General features: G+C 41.0%; 1 protein-coding gene across 8 annotated transcripts in view; it reads right to left on the minus strand.

Annotated features, from left to right (window-relative positions):
• PIAS1 (protein inhibitor of activated STAT 1) overlaps window positions 1-20,973 on the minus strand; it is a 302,740-nt gene that overhangs the window by 115,410 nt on the left and 166,357 nt on the right. Inside the window, exon 1 of one of the 8 annotated variants that reach the window (XM_060294064.2) lies at window positions 10,723-10,773. The exons of 5 other annotated variants lie outside the window; for them this stretch is intronic. Coding sequence is in view for 2 of the 3 variants with exons in the window: in XM_030875140.3 (XP_030731000.1) it covers window positions 6,053-6,076 (24 nt within the window). In the remaining variant the exon portion in view is untranslated. Of the gene's footprint in view, window positions 1-5,143; window positions 5,164-6,052; window positions 6,124-10,722; window positions 10,774-20,973 lie in introns of those variants that run through there. 2 more of the 8 variants (XM_030875140.3, XM_060294062.2) reach the window with 2 other exon arrangements.

Genomic DNA, 20,973 nt, shown 5'->3' on the forward strand with positions numbered 1-20,973 from the left:
AAAGTTATTGATAATTCAAAGTTACTAGTTAATGTTCAAGGGGTTTATGTTTGTTTTGTTTGCTTGATCTAATGTGAAGCAGAAAAGGAAAAAAGGTGATTTCTTCATTTTGATGAATTTTAGAAGTTCATGGCTAAGAATGAAGGTTTACCAGAAAATTCTGAGGGGAGTAGGGGCTTAGGGAGTTTTTATTCACGTGCTACCACGAAACCAAGAGTAGAGGGAATCAAAAGCAATTGGGAGTTCCACAATTTTTAACATGGAAGAGGAAGTAGCACTCAAACATTCTGCAGTAAGAATAGCAAAAAAAAAAAAAGCATAACAATTAGTACTATTTCTGAAATTGATAGGAAAGGACAACTAAGTATTTTTAAGTATCTCTATCACCTATTTCTGAAAAATCCTAATGATACAATTTGTTATATAAATGCTAAAGATTTAGGTGAGGAACAAATTTAACATATCAAATTTAGAGTATGATCAATTTCATACCCTTAATTTCATCAGCTGTTCCTTCTACAGTGCAGTACTTTCAGATGTTGCACAAATAATATTCTTAATTCAATTCACACATGCATTTATTAATTGATTTAACCCATAAAGGTTCTTAAGATAGAAAAATGGTTTCATTGCCTATGTAACCTCCTTTCTCTAACAGCCTCTCCAAAACAATGTTACCTACCAATCTTACACTATGGCAACACTTCGCTTTGAGATTAAAAATATGGGTAAAGCAAAAATTCTCATAATCTATTTCATACTTTACCAAATGTTCTGATTCAGAGCATTTATATAATGTTTACTGACAGATTTACAGGAACAGAAATAATAAAGGTATAAACAACGAACAAATCAAAAATTACTTTTCACTCACAACACTTCACCTAATCAAAATCTTATTTGCACTGTTCCCTGAAGCACACAAAAAAAAGGTCTGTAGAATAAATATATTTAGCTAGAATAAAACATTTTCAGGGGATTCCCTGGTGGCACAGTGGTTAAGAATCCACCTGTCAACTCAGGGGACTCAGGTTCAAGCCCTGGTCTGGGAAGATCCCCCATGACGCGGAGAAACTAAGCCCGTGCGCCACAACTACTGAGCCTGCGCTATAGAGGCCGCGAGCCACAACTACTGAACCCCGTGAGCCCAGAGCCCATGCTCTGCAACAAGAGACGCCACCGCAATGAGAAGCCCGCGCACCGCAATCAAGAGTAGCCCCTGTTCGCCACAACTAGAGAAAGCCCACACGCAGCAACGAAGACCCAACACAGCCAAAAATAAATAAATAAATAAAATAAATTTTAAAAAAAATATTGCAAACTTTTCTATCAGGCTGTTTGTCAAGACATTATTTAAAATAGCAAAAAAGAAAAAAAAGTGGAAGTAATCTGATTGTCCAATGATAGGGGACTAGCTGAATAAAATACAATGTTACCTTTCAAATGATCATATAAGCCTATATTTACTAACCTGGAAAGACAGCCATGAAAATAGCAGATTACAAATAAAGAGTAGTACAATCTCTCTTTTGTGATGTATATACATATGCATTTACTCACAGAGGGAAAGTCTAAATGGATACCCAGATGTTAACCATGATATTTCTAAGTGCTGGGATTATAGGTGCTGTTTATTTTTGTGCTTACTTTTCAGTATTCGCTGAAACTTTCTCAAGTAAAATGATATTTGCAAGAATTAATGTCTATGATTCCAACTAACAAACTCAAAAATCTTCCTTGCAAAAAGCCCAAGGAATATCCAAAAATACCCTGGCATAGAGCAAGAGGGAAAGTATTAGCAACAACATAGCTAGAATTCTTTGTGAGCGAAGCACCCTAGAGGGCTCCAGGACTGACATGGCACCTTTAATGCAGCCTACAGTACAGGATTTTGAAATCACAAGACCGAGGCTCAAGTCCCTGCCACTTTTATCTGTATGACCTTAGACTAGTCAATTAACTTTTCTGGGCTTACTTTATTGGTAAAAGGAAGATATTACCTGCCTTTACTACCTTAAAGAACTGATGGAAAAATCAAATGAGATAATGTGATACATTATGAACTGCAAAGTACCATATAAGACATTATTCAAACATAAAAAAAAAAAACAAGGTCCTTAATGCCAGAGCAGAATACTTCAGAACACACTGCAATTCTATGAAGTAATGAACCAGAGGTTTGTTTGTTTTTAAAGGCTATGTCTCATCATAAACACTGCAGTTTTCCAGAAATTTAGATAATTCTTCCCATCCCTACTACAACTCTAAGACATTTTCTTTTCTTATCCCTAGTTACAAGCAAGAAAGGGTGCAAATTACACTGAACTCAAAAGCCTCAGCAAGAACCCTGGAGTAGCATGTTGATGGAGTTCACCAGGAGAAACCCAAGGTTAATCAGCTATGGACTCACCACTAAGCACTACTGCAATCAACAGGGATTACAAGAGACTCTTTGAAGAGAAAGACAATACAATTATCCAGGAGAAAACGGAGGAGGAAAAGGAGGTATTTCAAAACAATTATATGAAATACTTAAATATTAAAGTGTTTTACAAATTTTTAAATATTGTTCATAAACATGGTGACTTAAAACAAAAGCCATCTAAATGTGGCACTTGAGAAAAGCAACTTATGGAAATTCAATTCAAATTCATGAATAAATTGTCAGATTTACTTGCTTCTATCTGAAATAAAAGCAGACAAATTACACCACAAAGATCAAAATTAAGTGGCTAGTTCTTGAAAACAGAGGCAGAATATGACAACAGAATTTACTGACATGCTTATACAGATACTACTTTTAAAGGTATGGTTTTTAAAGTATGATTTCTCTTCCCCTTGAATTCCATTATTTACTCCACTAAAATGATAATGAACTTCTTCCTTCCCACTGTTCCTCCAGTGAGTTAAAAACGGCAATATAACGCAATTTGACTTTTAATGCAAAAAAATTTGTAATTTTTTTTTAAACTACTTTAAGAGGAGCTACATGAAGCTGTCAGATTAACTTCCAAAATCATCTGGCCATCACACCCTCCTGCTTTTGAGTTCCTAAAGACAATAAAATGCTCACTCTCTACATTCTTACAAATGTCATTTATGGGTATTCCCCTAATGAAAAATTAAACCTTTCATAAACAAATTAGTACAGAGAACTTTTTGATATGTCTGACTCATAATCTAATTTTTATTGGCAATATCTTTAAGTGTTGCAGCTTGCACAATTCCTACGGGGGTACAGATCTATCCATTTTTCCCATCTGATCTTGCAGATCTGTTATAGATTTAAAAGGACTCACTAAAATGGGTCATGAGGAAAAAAATTATGAATACAATCCACAGCAAAATGAAATGTGGGTTGTAAATTAAGATAACAAAAGTCACTATTTACTCAAAGCCTCATAGTTGGAAATCCATTGGAATACTTTTGTATTCACCTACAACTTTGAAAAATCTGAGTTTTTCTTAATTCTTACTCTGACCTTTCATTCCTTATTAGGAATAAGTGCTACTTATCTCCAAACACCACAAAAAACAAATAAACAAAATACCACTCAGAAAATATAATTTCAAAAGGAGTATCTTCCAAAGCTTACTGCACAGAAAATTACATATACACATTCTTAAATAACTATGGTAGGCGTTTCTAAGATCATCTCCTCCCCTTCAAAAAAAAAAAAAAGAGCAAATGTAACCACAATCAAATATAAACATGTTTAACACAGCTATTACTAACTAAGCAATTTATCACAGCTCCTCAAAGTACTGGGCACACACAATGACAGATCAGTATGTCAAGAGCAGTTATCATAAGCTGGAGAAAAAAACTGTACAACAGAACATAATATTAGAAAAAAACTCCTTTGGAAAAACTCAAGTAGATTTTGGAGAGAGCAAAACAGGAGACCAATTTTAGAAAAATAATGTTTCCCCCCAAGTGTTTAGCGTTCATCTGATGCAGGCTCATTTTTGTGAAGAGAAACTTTACCTAACAAGACTCACACCAGGGATCTGATCTATCCCCAAAGGCACTTTCTTAAAATGAGAAAGAACAAAGGAGGAAATCTCCCAGCATGTGCTTTCCATACCAGTTTCTTTGGACAGCATCAAGAGTGACAACATAGCCAGCACAAGCTTTTCAGCTTTACTCTGTAGTCCACGTAAAACAGAACTGATTAGCTATCATTCAAAAGGATTCCTAGCAAAATAAATATTAGAAGGCAAAGATCACAGCAACATAGTGACTACATTTTAAAACTACAGAAAACATGTATCTTAAAGTTGCACACTTTTTTATTTCAAGAGTTAATTACCTCCAAATACTCAAATTTCTAGGGCTTTTTCATTTCAGTCAATAGTTTGAAACTGGAAAAAACGAAACCATCCATTCTAAATCTGCTCTCCCTTAATTTGCAATTAGAAGTAAATTAAAAAAGAATGACACTCAAAGACAGAGCCTAAATATACAAATTTTGGAATGTTAACATTGAAAAACTATTGGGAAAAACGATCCCTCAGCGAAGGTTTCCACTGAAAAACTCTCCAGAAACAAACCTGGCGTTTGCTTGTTCTAGGAGTTGTCGTTTCATTATAACCGTGATAATTCTTTAAATAATTTTCATTAATTATAAAAAGACGACTCTCCCCAAAGATTTACAACTGTATATCCCGATCTCCACTCTGACAGAGATGTCAGTTCTCTGGGTCAAGATTTAACCAACTACTCGGTTCACACACAGGAAGCCACAGAGAAGGGAATATCGCGTTCACAGCCCCGAAATAATACGCGTTAGTTAAAAACTGCTTGCTACTGAACCAAAATTAATCAAGCGGAGCCCCATTTGTCACAATCCAATCATAAGGGTTCCACCCCCCCTCCCCCAACTGCTTGTGTAGTGGCATATCTGCTTCGGTAAAGAAGCCATCATCAGGTGAAGATTGGGGTGGGAGAAAAAGCGGGGAAAAGGGGGCACCCTTTCATCCAATTTCGCGAGGCGAGAGCAATTGGTACAGTTGAGAGGAAGGAAGGAACGTTCTATTTATTGGGGGTTGAAGTAGGATGAGGGAAAAATTTCGTTCAAATCAACATGGCCAGCAAGATGTCCCTACAAACAAAAGGCAACGGGGGGATATAAACACTAACCATTCACCTCCATCAGCTATAGCATCGCCATCATGGTGTGTGCAGAGACCCCCCGAAGGCTCCTCTCACCCTCCACACCAGCCAAAAGGAAGAGACGAAAAAGAAGGGAGAGTAGCTGCTTCCCACCACCTACCACTGCTTCCAAATACACACCCTTCGAGGGGGTTTCTCCCCCCGGTTGCCCGGAATCAGAGAAAAAGAGTACCGTCCCGCCCAGGCAGACTCCCCCGTCACCCCCCAGTCGAACCCCAAAGCCAGCCCGGGGTTCACTAAACTTTACTGGAGCTTCTCCCCCACATCCCCACGCCATCCCCCCAGGATCGCGCTGCCCACAAACGGGGCACCCCGGGCGCCTCCTGACAGGCGGGCAGCCGGGGAGAACCAAGTCCGGGGCGGGGGCGGCAGGGAGCCCCGGAGGGGCGGGGCGGCAGGAGCCAAGTTCCCGGGGGTCTGAGGAGAACGCCTGACAGGAGCCCGGGACTGCAAAGGAGGAAGAGGAAGCGGCGGCGGGGAGCTTTCCCAATGCCCCCAACATGAACACCCTGCCCCTGCCCCCGCTCCCCACGGGGGGCGGGGAGGCTGCCTGGAAGGTGAAGAAGCCGAGCCCCGGGGACAGCCGCGGCCCCCACCTCCCGACTCCCTATCTCTTCCCCCGCCACCCCCGCCAGAGGCGCCCACAACAATAACACGCTGGGGACGACCCGTCAGCGCCCCCGAGGCACCCGGGGCCCGCGGCCCGCCGCTGCCGGGCCCCCTCGGCTGGGGCCCGGCGCGCCGCTCCTCTCTACAACTCCAGGCCCGGTTGGAGTCAGGCCCGAGCAGCCCCCCAGGGTCGGACGCATCCCCCCTGGCACCAGCGGCACAGTCTCCGTGGCCGAATATTAGAAGTGAATTCGAGCTGCGCTTTACCTTTAGTTCCGCACTGTCCGCCATCTTGCGTCTGTCAGCGCAAGCGCAGTGAACATCGCCGGGGACCGCCGCTAAACCCGCCCCTCTAGCCAGCCTGGCCCCGCCCCGGCCAGTCCCCTCTCGCCCCTCCACCTCCCCGGCCCGCCCCCGGCCTCCGCCCCGCTCCGGGGGCTCGCAGCCCCGCCCCGGGCACGTACAGCTGCGAGACGGGCACGTACCATTTAAATAATGGCGCCAACCGAGGAGGTTTGACAGTTACTCCCCCCAGGATCCCCGCCCCTCCTCCTTGCCCGGCTGGCGCCTCCGGGAAAAGGCCGGAGAGGGAGGGCTTCTGGCCTGAGCCCCGCCCCTCCGCGGCCTGCGGAACCCTTCTGCAAAGCTTCGATGCCTACAGTCACAGGAAAAAATAATACCTCTCTCCCCCAATCAGCAAGTCCTTTTCAGCACCTGCTACCTGCGAGGCTACACTTGGGCCGCAAACAACAATACGTTATATTTAAGGATCACTTGATGACGCATTTCCAGGTTTATTTGCTCAGATCCTCCTGGTGACGATGCGGTGAGGTAGGCAGGGAAGAGATTACAATTCCTGTGGTATATGTATGTATTCAGACATAAAAGCTCAGAGAGGAAAAGTGACTTGCCCAAGCTAGTACTTAAAAGAGGTTGCCTCTAAGACAAAATTCTGAAGACGTTTATTCATTAACTTATTTGTTTTAACAAATAATTACTTAGTGACTATGTACCGGCCCTGTTTCTAAGGGCTATATATACATTGGGAAATTAAATACAACAAAGTTCCTGCCTCCCTGTAGTTCTCTAAAGTGGGAAACAGACAACTGAACCAATAAAGATACAATTACAAATGGTGATGAGTACCAAAAACGAGCAAACGGTCCAGTGAGAGAAAAGGGAGTTGGGAGGAGATGTACTTAATCCTGGAAGGGCTTGCTCCACGAAATTGACATTTAAGTATTCGTGATGAAAGAATTATTTCACACCCTCCCCTCTCTACTAAAATCCTCCTCCCAAACCACTGTTCAACTTTGTCTCACACCTGATGGAAAAGACATCAGATACGAACTCCTTGTCTTCTCACCACCAAAACTACTTTTATAGGCATAGTAACATTGGGGTTACTATGAAAGGAGTTTCCCTATGCCTATGAAGGCCTGTCCCTCCACCAGGGACCTGTTTTTTTTTTCCCTCCCACGTTCCTAAGGATTTTACTCCTACAATTACCCCTCCCTCCAACATCATTACATTCTCTCCCCGCCCCCATTAGATTATTTCTATCTGCATATAAACATACTGAAGTTCCTCCCATCTAAAACAAACCTTGACTCCAAATTCGCCTCCAGAACTGCCCAATTTCTCGTCTCTCTTCACTGCATAAATTCTCGGAAAGGTTTTTCAAGAGCTCTCTACAGTGCTTGTTCCCACTTCCTCACTTCACGAAATTCACTCCTCAGCCTACTGTGATCCAGCTTTGACTTCCCTCATCAAGATCACTTATCAAGATTACTAATGATCCCCAGGTTTCCAAAGCTAACTGCCAATTCTCTATCCTTATCTAAATTGACCTCTCAGCAGAATTGCAAACAGTTGACAGCTTCCTTTCTTTTGAAACACTTTTCCCCCTGAACTTCCCTCAATATCTTATTCTCCTGATTTTCTCGTTCCCTCACTGAGCCTCATTTTCAGAATCCTTTGCTAATTTTTCCTCTTTGGCTCAATCTTTAAATGTTGCAGTGTTCCAGGGCTCAGTCCTTATACTCTTCTCTACTTTACTCTCCCCAGGTGATCTCCTTGATGCTAAGTCTACAAACTGATGACTCTCAGATTTCTGTCCAGCCCAGACCTCTCCACCAATACCCAGATTCACAAATCCAACTGACTACTTAATATCTCTACTTCATGACTCATGGTCATCTCAGATCCATAGCAAAAGGCCTTGATTTTACCCCCAACCCTTCTTTCCCAGTATTCTCAGCGGATGGCACTTTCATCCACCCAGTTGTTCAAGCCAAAAATGTAGAAATCATCCTTGGTTTCGCTGTTTCATTAACCTCTCATAATCAATCCATTGGTCAATCCAGCTGACTCTGTGTTTCTACTACCATCACCCTACTCCAGGCTGCCATAATTTCACAAATGGACAGCTGGGAAGGCTACTCAACTGACAGGACCACATTGACTTTTGTGGCCCCAGGCACTTTTGCCTTCTAAAGACTGTGGTATATAACAGATATTATTTGACCTCCTCCCTGGTTCCTGGCACAGAGTTCCTAAAACCCTTATTTCCTGAGCGATAGGACTGTCTTTTGTTAATCATAACAAGCCCCTTTCCACCACACCTGAATTTATATTAATGAGGTGACTCAGGGTGGGGCTCTTGCGTAGTTTAAGGATGGGAGCTGGTCAATGGAAAACCACATGTGATTAAAGAGAGGTCAGTGAATAAACGGAAGTACTGGGAGGCATATCGGGAGGCAAAGTGGGGTGCCTGAAGAGGGTGTGGAAGCTTTGCATCCCCTCCCTGCCCCGTACCTTTCCCTATGCATATCTTCCATTTGGCTGTTTCTGAGCTGTTTTATTTATAATAAACTGGTAAATGTAAGTAAAGTGTTTTCCTGAGTTCTGTGAGTCATTTCAGTGAATTATCAAAACTGAAGAGGGGATTGCAGGAATCCTCAAATGTGCTCAGTCAGAAACCGATGGAACTGGTGACTGGTAGCTGAAGTAGGTGCAGTCTTGTGGGACTGAGCGCTAAACCTGTGGGGTCTGATCTTACTTCTGGAGTTACTGTCAAAATTAAATTGTCAGATACCCAGGTGGTGTTGGAGAATTGATGTGGAAAGATTCCACATATTTGATGTCAGAAAGAACCTCAGAGTCTCTTTCTTCCATAAAAATTATATATATATATATATATTTTTTTTTTTTTTTTTTTTTTTGCTGCACCACACGGGATCTTAGGGTCTTAATTCCCTGACCAGGGGTCAAACATGTGCCCCCTGCAGTATAAGCATGTAGTCTTAACCACTGGCCCGCCAGGGAAGTCCTAAAAGTATATTTTACATCTGCATCAGTATAAAGACTAATGTAATCCAAACAGAGTGTACTCACTTTTTCTTCTGATTTTAAAGATTTAGAATATTTTTGTGAGACCCTAAAACTATTGTGGATCTCACTCAACACTTAAAAATTAACCCCAGGAACCCTCTTGCATCGTTGCAACCCTCTTGCAATGTAAATTGATACAGCCACTATGGAGAAGAGTATGGAGGTCCCTTAATAAACTAAAAATAGAACTACCATATGACCCAGCAATCCCACCACTGGGCATATACCCTGAGAAAGCCATAATTCAAAAAGAGTCATGTACCACAATGTTCATTGCAGCACTATTTACAATAGCCAGGACATGGAAGCAACCTAAGTGTCCACTGACAGATGAATGGATGAAGAAGATGCGGCACATACTATGGAGAACAGTATGGAGGTTACTTAGAAAACTAAAAATAGAACTACCATATGACCCAGCAATCCCACTACTGGGCATATACCCTGAGAAAACCATAATTCAAAAAGAGTCATGTACCACAGTGTTCATTGCAGCTCTATTTACAATACTCAGGATATGGAAGCAACCTAAGTGTCCATCGACAGATGAATGGATAAAGAATATGTGGCACATATATACAGTGGAATATTACTCAGCCATAAAAAGAAACGAAATTGAGTTATTTGTAGTGAGGTGCATGGACCTAGAGACTGTACTACAGAGTGAAGCAAGTCAGAGAAGAACAAATACCGTATGCTAACACATATATATGGAATCTAAAAAAAGGAATGGTTCTGATGAACCTAGGGGCAGGACAGGAATAAAGACGCAGACTTAGAGAATGGACTTGAGGACACGGGGAGGGGGCAGGGTAACCTGGGATGAAGTGAGAGAGTAGCACTGACATATACACACTACCAAATGTAAAATAGCTAGTGGGAAGCAGCTGCATGGCACAGGGAGAGGTGCTTTGTGACCACTTAGAGGGGTGGGATAAGGAGGGTGGGAAGGAGATGCAAGAGGGAGGGGATATGGGGATATACGTATGCATATAGCTGATTCACTTTGTTATACAGCAGAAGCTAACACAATGCTATAAAGCAATTATACACCAATAAAGATGTTAAAAACAATTAACCCCAAATAAATCATAGACCTAAATATGAGTTAAAACTATAAAACTCTTAGATGAAAACTGTGGAGTAAATCTCAATGACCTTGGGTTAGGCATAGTTTCCTCAGGTATGGATCACACATACATTGTTGATAGGAATAGTATAGCCACTTGGAATATAGTTTGGCAGTTCATTTGAAAACTAGAAATGTACTTACCATACAACTTAATTGTGTCCTTGGGCATTTTTCCCAGAGAAACGCAGGAAGTTGTAACAGAATTTTCATAGCAGCTTTATAAGAGCCCCAAACTGGAAACTATCCAAATATCCTTTAGTGAGTAAATGGCCAAATAAACTGATACATCCATACCATGGAATGCTGAAACTGCACACCTCAGGTGGGATTTGATACCAGTCAAAACTCAGATTGGGTCTTGAACCCATGGGCTGGGACTCGAACCCACTGTCTTTTAATTAAAATCACTCACCTGGGCTTCTCTGGTGGTGCAGTGGTTGAGAGTCCGCCTGCCAATGCAGGGGACACAGGTTCGTGCCCCGGTCCGGGAAGATCCCACATGCCACGGAGTGGCTGGGCCCGTGAGCCATGGCCGCTGAGCCTGCGCGTCCGGAGTCTGTGCTCCGCAACGGGAGAGGCCACAACACTGAGAGGCCCGCGTACAGAAAAAAAAAAAAAAAAATCATTCACCTGGTGTCAGGAGTTATGCAAACTCAGGTTCTTCATGTCTCAGCACAGAAGGAATTCAGTGAGAGGCAAAGTGATAGGCAAGAAGTAGATTTATTAATATAGGACACTTGTGAGGGATACCAGTGGGCAGGCAAGGGGGCTCTGCCCCAAGAACTAAGTGGGAAAGCAGGTTTATTTAGGGAGATACACATTCCAAAGACAAACTGCAGTCAGTCTGAAAAGGCAAGAGCAGCCCCAAAATATGGGGGGTGGTTAGTTTTTATGGGCTGGGTAATTTCATAGGCTAGTGAGTGAGAGGATTATTCTAACTCTTTTGGAGAAGGGGCGGAGATTTCTAGGAATTGGGCCACCGACCACTTTTTGGTCTTTTATGGTTGGCCTCAGAACTGTCACAGCACTTGTGCCTGTGTCATTTAGCATGCTAATGTATTACAATGAGCATATAATGAGGCTCAAGGGCTACTGGAAGTCGAATCTTCCACCGTCTTGGGCCTAGTAGGTTCTAACGAGTTTTTGTCATATTCACAATGCCTATGTCATTCTTTTTTTTTTTTTGCGGTACGTGGGCCTCTCACTTTTGTGGCCTCTCCCGTTGCGAAGCACAGGCTCCGGACGCGCAGGCTCAGCGGCCATGGCTCACGGGCCCAGCCATTCCGTGGCATGTGGGATCTTCCCAGACCAGGGCACGAACCTGTGTCCCCTATATCGGCAGGCGGACTCTCAACCACTGCGCCACCAGGGGAGCCCCTATGTCATTCTTTTAAAGGTTGTGCCCTGCCCCCTTCCTTCCTGTCTCAATACTACTCAGCAATTTAAAAAAAGATCAAACTATTGATACACACAGCAACTTGGATAAACTTCATGGAAATCATGCTGAGTGAGGAAAACAATCCCAAAAGAATTGCATGAATTATTGCATGATTCCATTTATGTAATATTAATGAAATAACATAATTACAGAGATGAAGAAGAGACTAGTGATTGCTAGGGATTAGGGATAGAGGGAGAAAATAGTTCTTACCTGTGTCAACTTCCTGGTTTTGATATTGTACTGTACTTCCATAAGATGTTAACTTTGGGGGAGAATGGGAAAAGGATGCATGTAACTTTCCTATACATTTTTTTTTTGCAATCTCCTGTTAATCTACAATTGCTTGAAAATAAAAGTACAAATATTTTTTCATATACGTTTGAAAAGTATATATATTTAAAAAGTATATATATATATATATGTATTAATATATCAAAATTTGTGGAGAGAGGGACATCAACAAAATAGCAGAGTAAATAGATCCAAATCCCATACCACAAAACACTGACAAGTTAACCAGAAACTGTCAGACCAACTTTATCAGAATTCTGTCGGGAAAACAAAGGTTTACAGCAACCAAATGCTTAACTTAAAAAAAAAAAAAAGAAAAAAAGACAAGTTAAAAATGGTAAGAAAACTTTATGACATTTTTACTTGCCACTGCCCTACTCCCTCCCTGACTCAGCAGCAGTCTTAAAGACAGAAGCCCACCTTCCCAGGATGGAACCCTGGTCCCTAGTAATCATTGTGTTTGTTCCAATCTGTCTAGGGGCTAGCTGAAGGACTAATTCAAGGCTTTTGTCTTCATTTTGCCAACTCTGGAACCCATAACAGAAAAGCAGTGGTCATTGCTTGAAAACACTGTAAGGTGAACAAATAACCTGCAACTGCATGGGGCCAAAGATTACAGTTGGTACATACAACAGACCACCTAAAGCCTGGAAGTAAAAGCGGAGGAGATAAATTTGCTAGGAAATTAGGGCATTCAGATTCAAAAGTGCTTGTGCACACAGAGCGTTTAGAAAGCTACATACATGCCTGAGACAGGATGCATGCTCAGGAAAGGCCTGAGGAGATCCTAAGATCTGAGAAGATCCTAAGATTCCACCACTGGCTGATTTACATGCTCAGTGCAACCAGGAAGTGAAGGATGAGGAAGAATTTCAAATGGCCTGGCTAAGTGTTAAAGGAATACAATGCAAAGACTGGGAAAGGTGTTTGTTTTTTTAAGTTCTCATTGTTCAAGAATATACGGGCTAAACAGAAGCTGAGGCTTCAACAATCAAGAACAGCAAACCCTCGGCAAGGGAGAGAGTTTGATTTCCAGAGATAACCCATTATAATATTCAAATGTCCAGTTTTCAATGACAACAACAACAACAAATCACACAATGTACAAAGAAACAGGAAAAAATGGCCCATTCACTGAAAAAAAAAAAACTGACCAAAACTATCCCTGAGGAAGCTCAGACATTGAACTTATGATACAAAGACTTTAAAACCACTGTCCTAAATATTCTTCAAAAACTAAGGAAAACTGGACTTCCCTGGTGGCACAGTGGTTAAGAATCTGCCTGCCAATTCAGGGGACACGGGTTCGATCCCTGGTCCAGGAAGATCCCACATGCCACTGAGCAACTAAGCCCATGCACCACAACTAATGAGCCTGAACTCTAGAGCCTGCAAGCCACAACTACTGAACCCACGCACCACAACTACTGAAGCCCATGTGCCCTAGAGCCCGTTAGATGCAACTACTGAGCCCATGTACTGCAACTACTGAAGCCCGCGTGCCAAGATCCCATGCTCTGCAACAAGAGGAGCCACCTCAATGAGAAGTCTGCGCACCACAACGAAGAGTAGCTCCCACTCACCACAACTAGAAAAGCTTGCGCGCAGCAACAAAGACCCAATGTAGCCAAAAAAAAAAAAAAAAAACTAGGGGAAACCAGGAAAATCATGTATGAACAAAATGAGAATGTCAATAAAGAGAAGGAAAATTTTTAAAGAAGCCAGGTAGAAATTTTGGAGCTGAAAAATTTGATATCTAAAATGAAAAATTTACTAGAGGGGTTCAAGAGCAGATTTGAGCAGTCAGAAGAAAGAATCAATGAACTTGAAAATAAGACAATTGAAATTATCCAATCTGAGGAGCCAAAAGAAAAAAAAGTAATAAAGAAAACTGAACAGATTCTAAGGGACCTGTGGGATACCATCAACTGGACCAACACATATGTTATGGGACTTCCAGAAGGAAAAGAGAAAGAATATTTGAATAAATTATGATCAGAAATTTTCCAAATTTGATGAAATATATAAATCTACATATCCAAGGATTTCAATAAACTCCAAGTAGGATAAACTCACATAGATCCATGAGACATATTATAGTCAAATGCTCAAAAGTCAAAGACAAAGAGAGAATCTTGTAAGTAGTAAGAAAAAAACAATTTACCACATAACAATTATCCTCAATCAGATTAAAAGCTGATTTCTCATCAGAAACCATAGAACCTACAAAGCAATAGGATGGTGTATTTAAAGTGCTAAAAGAATAAAACTGCCAAATAAAAATTCTATATCCATCAAAACTATCCTACAAGAATGAAGGAGAGGACTTCCCTGGTGGTGCAGTGGTTGAGAGTCTGCCTGCCAATGCAGGGGACACAGGTTTGATCCCTGGTCCGGGAGGATCCCACATGCCACAGAGCAGCTGGGCCCGTGCACCATAACTACTGACCCTGTGCTCTAGAGCCCACGCACCACAACTACTGAGCTTATGCGCTGCAACTACTGAAGCCTATGCTCTCTAGGGCCCGCATGCCACAGTACTGAAGCCCATGAGCCTAGAGCCCATGCTCCACAACAAGAGAAGCCACCACAATGAGAAGCCCGTGCACTGCAACGAAGAGTAGCCCCAGCTCACTGCAGCTAGAGAAAGCCTGTGCATAGCAATGAAGACCCAACGCAGCCAAAAGAAAAAATGAAGGTGAATATAAGACATTCCAAGATAAATAAAACCTAAGAAAGTTTGTTACTAATAAACCTGCTCTAGAACAAATGCTAAAAGAAACCCTTTAGGCTGAAATGAAAGGACCATAAACAATAACTGAAAGCCACATGAAGAAAAAGAGAACACTGGTGAAGGTAAACATAAAAGTCAGTATTGGGCTTCCCTAGTGGCAGAGGGGTTTAGAGTCCGCTTGCCAATGCAGGGGACACGGGTTCGTGCCCCGGTCCGGGAGGATCCCACATGCCACAGAGCGGCTGGGCCCGTGAGCCATGGCCACTGGGCCTGCGCGTCCGCAGCCTGTGCTCTGCAACGGGAGAGGCCACAACAGTGAGAGGCCCACATACCGCAAAAAAAAAAAAAAAAAAAAAAGTCAGTATTATTGTAGTTTGGGTTTGTAACTCTTATTTTTTCCCTATATGATTTAAAAGAGAAACACACGGGCTTCCCTGGTGGCGCAGTGGTTGAGAGTCCGCCTGCCGATGCAGGGGACGCGGGTTCGTGCCCCGGTCTGGGAGGATCCCACATGCTGCGGAGCGGCTGGGCCCGTGAGCCATGGCCGCTGGGCCTGCGCGTCCGGAGCCTGTGCTCCGCAACGGGAGAGGCCACAGCAGTGAGAGGCCCGCGTACCACAAAAAAATAAAATAAAATAAAAATTTAAAAGAGAAACACACAAAATAATAACTATAAATCTATGTTAATGGGCACACAAAATAGAAAGATACAATATATGACAGAAATGATATAAAGGAGGAGGGGCAGAGATTTATGAGAGCAGAGTGTTTGTATATTATTGAAGTTTAGTTGGTACTATTCAGATCAGGATGAAAAATAACTAAAATATGTACAGAAAAAAGGAAAGAAGAAGGGACTCAAAACAGAATACTACATAAAAATCAACCAAAAAAAATTTGTTTAAGGCAGTAATGGAGGAATTGAGAAATAAAAAGTATATAACCCATACAGAAGATAGTTAAATGACAGAAGAAACACTTTTCTTAACGATTATTACTTTAAATGTAAATGGTTAAGCTCTCCCATATAAATCCCTTGGTTAAACTTATTCTTAAGAATTTTATTCATTTTAGTATTATTATAAATGAAATAATTTTCTTAATTTCCTTTTAAAATTGTTCATTGCTAGTATATAGAAATACAACTAATTTTTGTGTGTTAATTTTGTATTTCACACTGTTGCTGAATTTGTTTAACTCTTTTTTTTTTTTTTTTTTTTGCAGTACGTGGGCCTGTCACCGCCGCGGCCCCGCCCGTTGCAGAGCACAGGCTCCGGAAGCGCAGGTCCAGCGGCCATGGCCCACGGGCCCAGCCGCTCCAAGGCATGTGGGATCCTCCCGGACCAGGGCACGAACCCGTGTCCCCTGCAACGGCAGGCGGACTCTCGACCACTGCGCCACCAGGAAAGCCCTGTTTAACTCTTAAGTGGCAGTTTGTGTCATATAATTTACCACAATAAAAAATTTAAAAACCAAATAAACTTAGAGGGAAATTTATAGCCATTTATGCCTATATTCGAAAATTTAAGGTTGAAAATCAATTACATAAGTTTCCATCTCAGGCAGACATTAAGAGACGAGCAAATCAAACTCAAACTGGCAGTAAGCAAATAATAAAAATGAGAGCAGAGATCAAATTTAAAATAAATATAAAATAGAGAAGATCAACAAAGCCAAAAGTTGGCTATTTGAAAATTTTAATGAAATTGGTTACCCCCTAATAAAACTGATCAAGAAGAAAAAAAGAAAGAAATTGTCATCTTCACGAATGAACAAAGGGTCACTACAGATCCTATAGACACTGGAAAAGATAATAAAAGAATACTATGAACAGCCTGATTCCAGTACAGCTGATGATTTAAATGAAATGAACAAATTCCATGAAACATACAACTTACCAAAACTGACTCATATCCAAGAACATGAGAACAGTCCTACATCTATTTAAAATGTTGAATCAATTATTTAAAACTTTGTTACAGAGAAAACTCCAGACACAGATGATTTCACCAGTGAATTTTCCAGACAATTAAGAAAGAAATAATAACCAATCTTAAAGTCTTCTCAAGAATAGAAAAAAGAGGGCTTCCCTGGTGGTGCAGTGGTTATGAATTCGCCTGCCAATGCAGGGGACATGGGTTCGAGCCCTGGTCCAGGAAGATCCCACATGCTACAGAGCAACTAAGCCCATGCGCCACAACTACTGAAGCCCATGCGCCTAGAGCCCGTGCTCCGCAACAAGAGATGCCACCACAATAAGAAGCCTGCCCACCCCAACGAAGAGTAGCTCCAGCTTACCACAAATTCAGAAAGCCCACGCGCAGCAACAAAGACCCAATGCAGCCAAAAAAAAAGAATAGAAAGAGATATAACATACTCAACTCTTTATGAGGCCAGGACTGTAAGACGAAAACCTGACAAGGATATTACAAGAAAGGAAAAGTATAGACCACTCTCTTTCATTCCCATAGAGTGAAAATCTTAAGCAAAATATTAGCAAATTGAATCCAGCAATATATATATATATAATATATATATATCCATTTTATATATATATATATATATAATGGAATATAACCAAGAGGAACTTATTCTAGGAACACAAAAAATTGTTTAACATTTGAAAACCAACCATTTTAATTTACCACATTAACAGAACCAAAAATAGAAAAATGATATGATCACATTGATAGATGCAGAAAAATCATTTAATAAAATTTAACAACTATTCATGATACTACTTCAATAAACTATTAATAGGAGGAAACTCCTTTATATGATCATAAGTATCTACAAAAACCCACAGAAAACATAGTTAATGGTAAAACATTGGAAGTATTTCTTTTGATAATGGGAATGAGACAAAGATGATAAGGTAAGTAGAAGAAAAAATCAGGATTAGAAAGGAAGTAATAAAACTGTCATTCACAGAGGACATGATGGTGCATGGAGAAAATCTCAAAGAATTCTCAGAAAAACTATTAGATATTAGAATTTATTAATAAGTTAATTTCACTGGATGCAATGTGAGCTAACAAAAATCAATTACATTTCTATATATCAGCAATAAACAAATAGAAGATATAATTCAGAAAAAGATGACAATTAGTTACATTTTAAAAATAGCAAAAAGGGCTTCCCTGGTGGCGCAGTGGTTGAGAGTCTGTCTGCCGATGCAGGGGACACGGGTTCGTGCCCCGGTCCGGGAAGATCCCACATGCCGCGGAGCGGCTGGGCCCGTGAGCCATGGCTGCTGAGCCTGCGCGTCTGGAGCCCGTGCTCCGCAACGGGAGAGGCAACAACAGTGAGAGGCCCACATACCGCAAAAAAAAGAAAAAAGAAAAAACTATATTGGAACACAGTTACAAAAAAGGCCTCTACATTGAAAGTTATTAAATTTTTGATGAAATTAAAGACCTAAATAAAAAGAGGGATTATACTCTTCATAGATATGCATACTCAATGTTGTAAAGATGTCAGTTCTCCCCAAATTGATATATATTTTATTGGAATATATTCAATGTAATTGTAATCAAAATCCTAGTAGATTTGTTACAGATACTAGTAAACTGATTCTAATATTGATAGAAATGCAATGATTCAGAAATAGCAAATATAGTCTTGAAGGGAAGAACCTTAGTGGAGGCCTCACACTACCAGATATCAAGACATATTATAAACCTAGAGTGATTAAATCATTATAATATTGGCACAAGGATAGACAGACCAAGGAACAGAAAAAAATAGTTCAGAGACACTTGGAAAAAGCATGTTCAATAAAGATACAGGTCAATCACATATCATTTAGCAATAAATGATGTGTGACCCCTACCTCAAATCATATATTGAAAGCAATTACAGACAAATTATAAATCTATATATGAAATGTAAAGTAAAAAAATTTTCTGTAAGTTAACATAGAAGAATATTTTTACGGCCTTGAGATAGGCAGAGATTTCTTAAATGAGATGCAAAAAGTGCCAACCACAAAGGAAAACAGTAATAAATTGGAGTATATAAAATTAAAACTTCTCTTCATCATGACACTATTAAGAGAGAGAAAAGGAGGACTTCCCTTGTGGTCCAGTGGTTAAGACTCCGTGCTTCCACTGCAGGGGGGCACGGGTTTGACCCCTGGTTGGGGAAGTTCCGCATGCCGGTGGTACAGCCGAAAAAGAGAGAGAAAAGCAAGCCAATAGTGGGAGAACATACTTGAAATACATGTATCCAACAAAAGAGATCACCTAGAATATTATACAACAAGTTTATAAAACTTATTCAAAGCAATTCAACAAAATAAAAAGCAGACAACCCAGTAGAGCAAACAGACAAGAGGACTGAGTTGGCACTTCACTAAAGAGCACATTCCAAATGGCCAATAGATATATGAAAAGATGCTCATCTTCATCAGTCATCAGGGAAACGCTCATTAAACCCACAGTGTGGCAAATTTGGGAAGAGGAAGAAACAGGGTTGGTTCAGCTTAAATGTTACTCTTTCTGAGATGCCTTCTTATCTAAAGACAGTACTTGATAGAGTTTATTTCACCTCTAGTCAATATTTGCCCTATTTTTGGTGACCCACATCTAAGTCACCTCTATTGTAGTAGACTTCACAGAGGGAATTCCCTATGGTGGGGTGTTTTGGTAGGAAGCGAGCGTCCAGAGCTAACCACCCAACACGGTGGCCAGAAGCTGAGAGAGAACAGCTTCATGGTTCAGGTAGGGGGACAGTTGTGTGAATCAAGCCCGTTCAAGTAAAACCTTGCTGTTGGTTCCCTGGTTCTCGGCTGAGACACAGAGACACAAGGGCAGAGACCCAGTGAGCACAGTTTTCTGCAGCACCACCTTTTCAGTGGTTCCTGCTACCCAGTCTCTGGACCACTCAGGGTTCTAGTTCACTTTCCAAGTCCACTTGTCCAGACTCCCTTTGATCCTAAGGGTTCCCAATTACCTTCTAACCTAAGTGGATTTGCTTGCTTACAATCAAGTATCCTGTCTGATGCATCTTTCTCTCGTTCACTTTTTTTCATTATAGTTATCACAGTGTACAATTACTTTATCTCTTTGTCTACTTGGTGCTGACCCTTACCTAAGAGTAAGCTTCAGGAAGTCAGGGTTCATATCTGTCTTGTTTTCCACTGTACCCCCTATACTTAGAACAGGACCTGACATGTAACAGGAGCTCAATGAATGCTAGCTGAATGAATGAATGAATGAATGAATGGATGGATGAATGCCTCCTTTGCTTACTTCTCTGCTGTCTTGTCTGTTTCTTCACAGACAAAGGGTTTTCAGCAGCCATCCCCTCTGTAATGTTTAACTCAACATATTTTCTGTCAAGACATTTTCATCCAATGATTAAGAAGCCTGCATTTCGGGAACCTAGCTTCAAGACAGACCTAGGATTTAATTTCAGGATGAAAGATTAGAAAGCTGCCTCATGTTGCTACTTCTCCAATATGCCCAGATATTTATATTAACCTTTTAGTTGCTAAACAACTGTTCTCTTTTCTCTCTCACTAACATTCTTCCATTCCACAAAGTAGATCATCATAACTTTATGAATATCCATCATCTTAGGGAACTAAACTAAGCCATTTTAAAATTTTGAACAGAAACAAAACAAGACTTTTGTTTTGAATAAAAACAAATTTTTAAATTTCTCTGAATTGACCCTCTTGCAAAACACAGTAATAACCAGGGTTTTCAGTCTTTAATAGAATTACAGAATGAAGTATCAGGTAAGGAAGAAGGATAGAATATAAGGAGATATCCTAATTATAACTTATTTTGAGTGAGTGTGGTTTAGTGGAAGGAAGTCAGTCTTAAGGATTCAGTATTTTTATTCAGCTTTAAAGCAAAATTAAATTTTTTTGAAGGTGGGCTCAGAACATGGTGGCCCATCCTCAGAACCATAAAAATAGAGTAACAGAAGTCCTACTTGGAGTTAAAAAACTAGACCCAGTGATGCGGATAATGAGAGGTTGTTACTGTCACCTATAGCCTATTTCACTGCAATAAACCCACAAAACAAAAATACCTGCGATAGCCGTTTGTGAGAGCCACAAATATCCAAGTGTTAGGAGAAGGAAGATGTGTCACTTCTAGGCAGAGCCGTGGATCTGTGCCATATCCCCCCTCCCTGCTGTGATGATTGTAGAAGCATATGCTGAAGTGGACCTTCCATCAGCTAAGG

This window comes from Globicephala melas, chromosome 2, assembly GCF_963455315.2.
Source record: "Globicephala melas chromosome 2, mGloMel1.2, whole genome shotgun sequence".
Taxonomy (NCBI): domain Eukaryota; kingdom Metazoa; phylum Chordata; class Mammalia; order Artiodactyla; family Delphinidae; genus Globicephala; species Globicephala melas.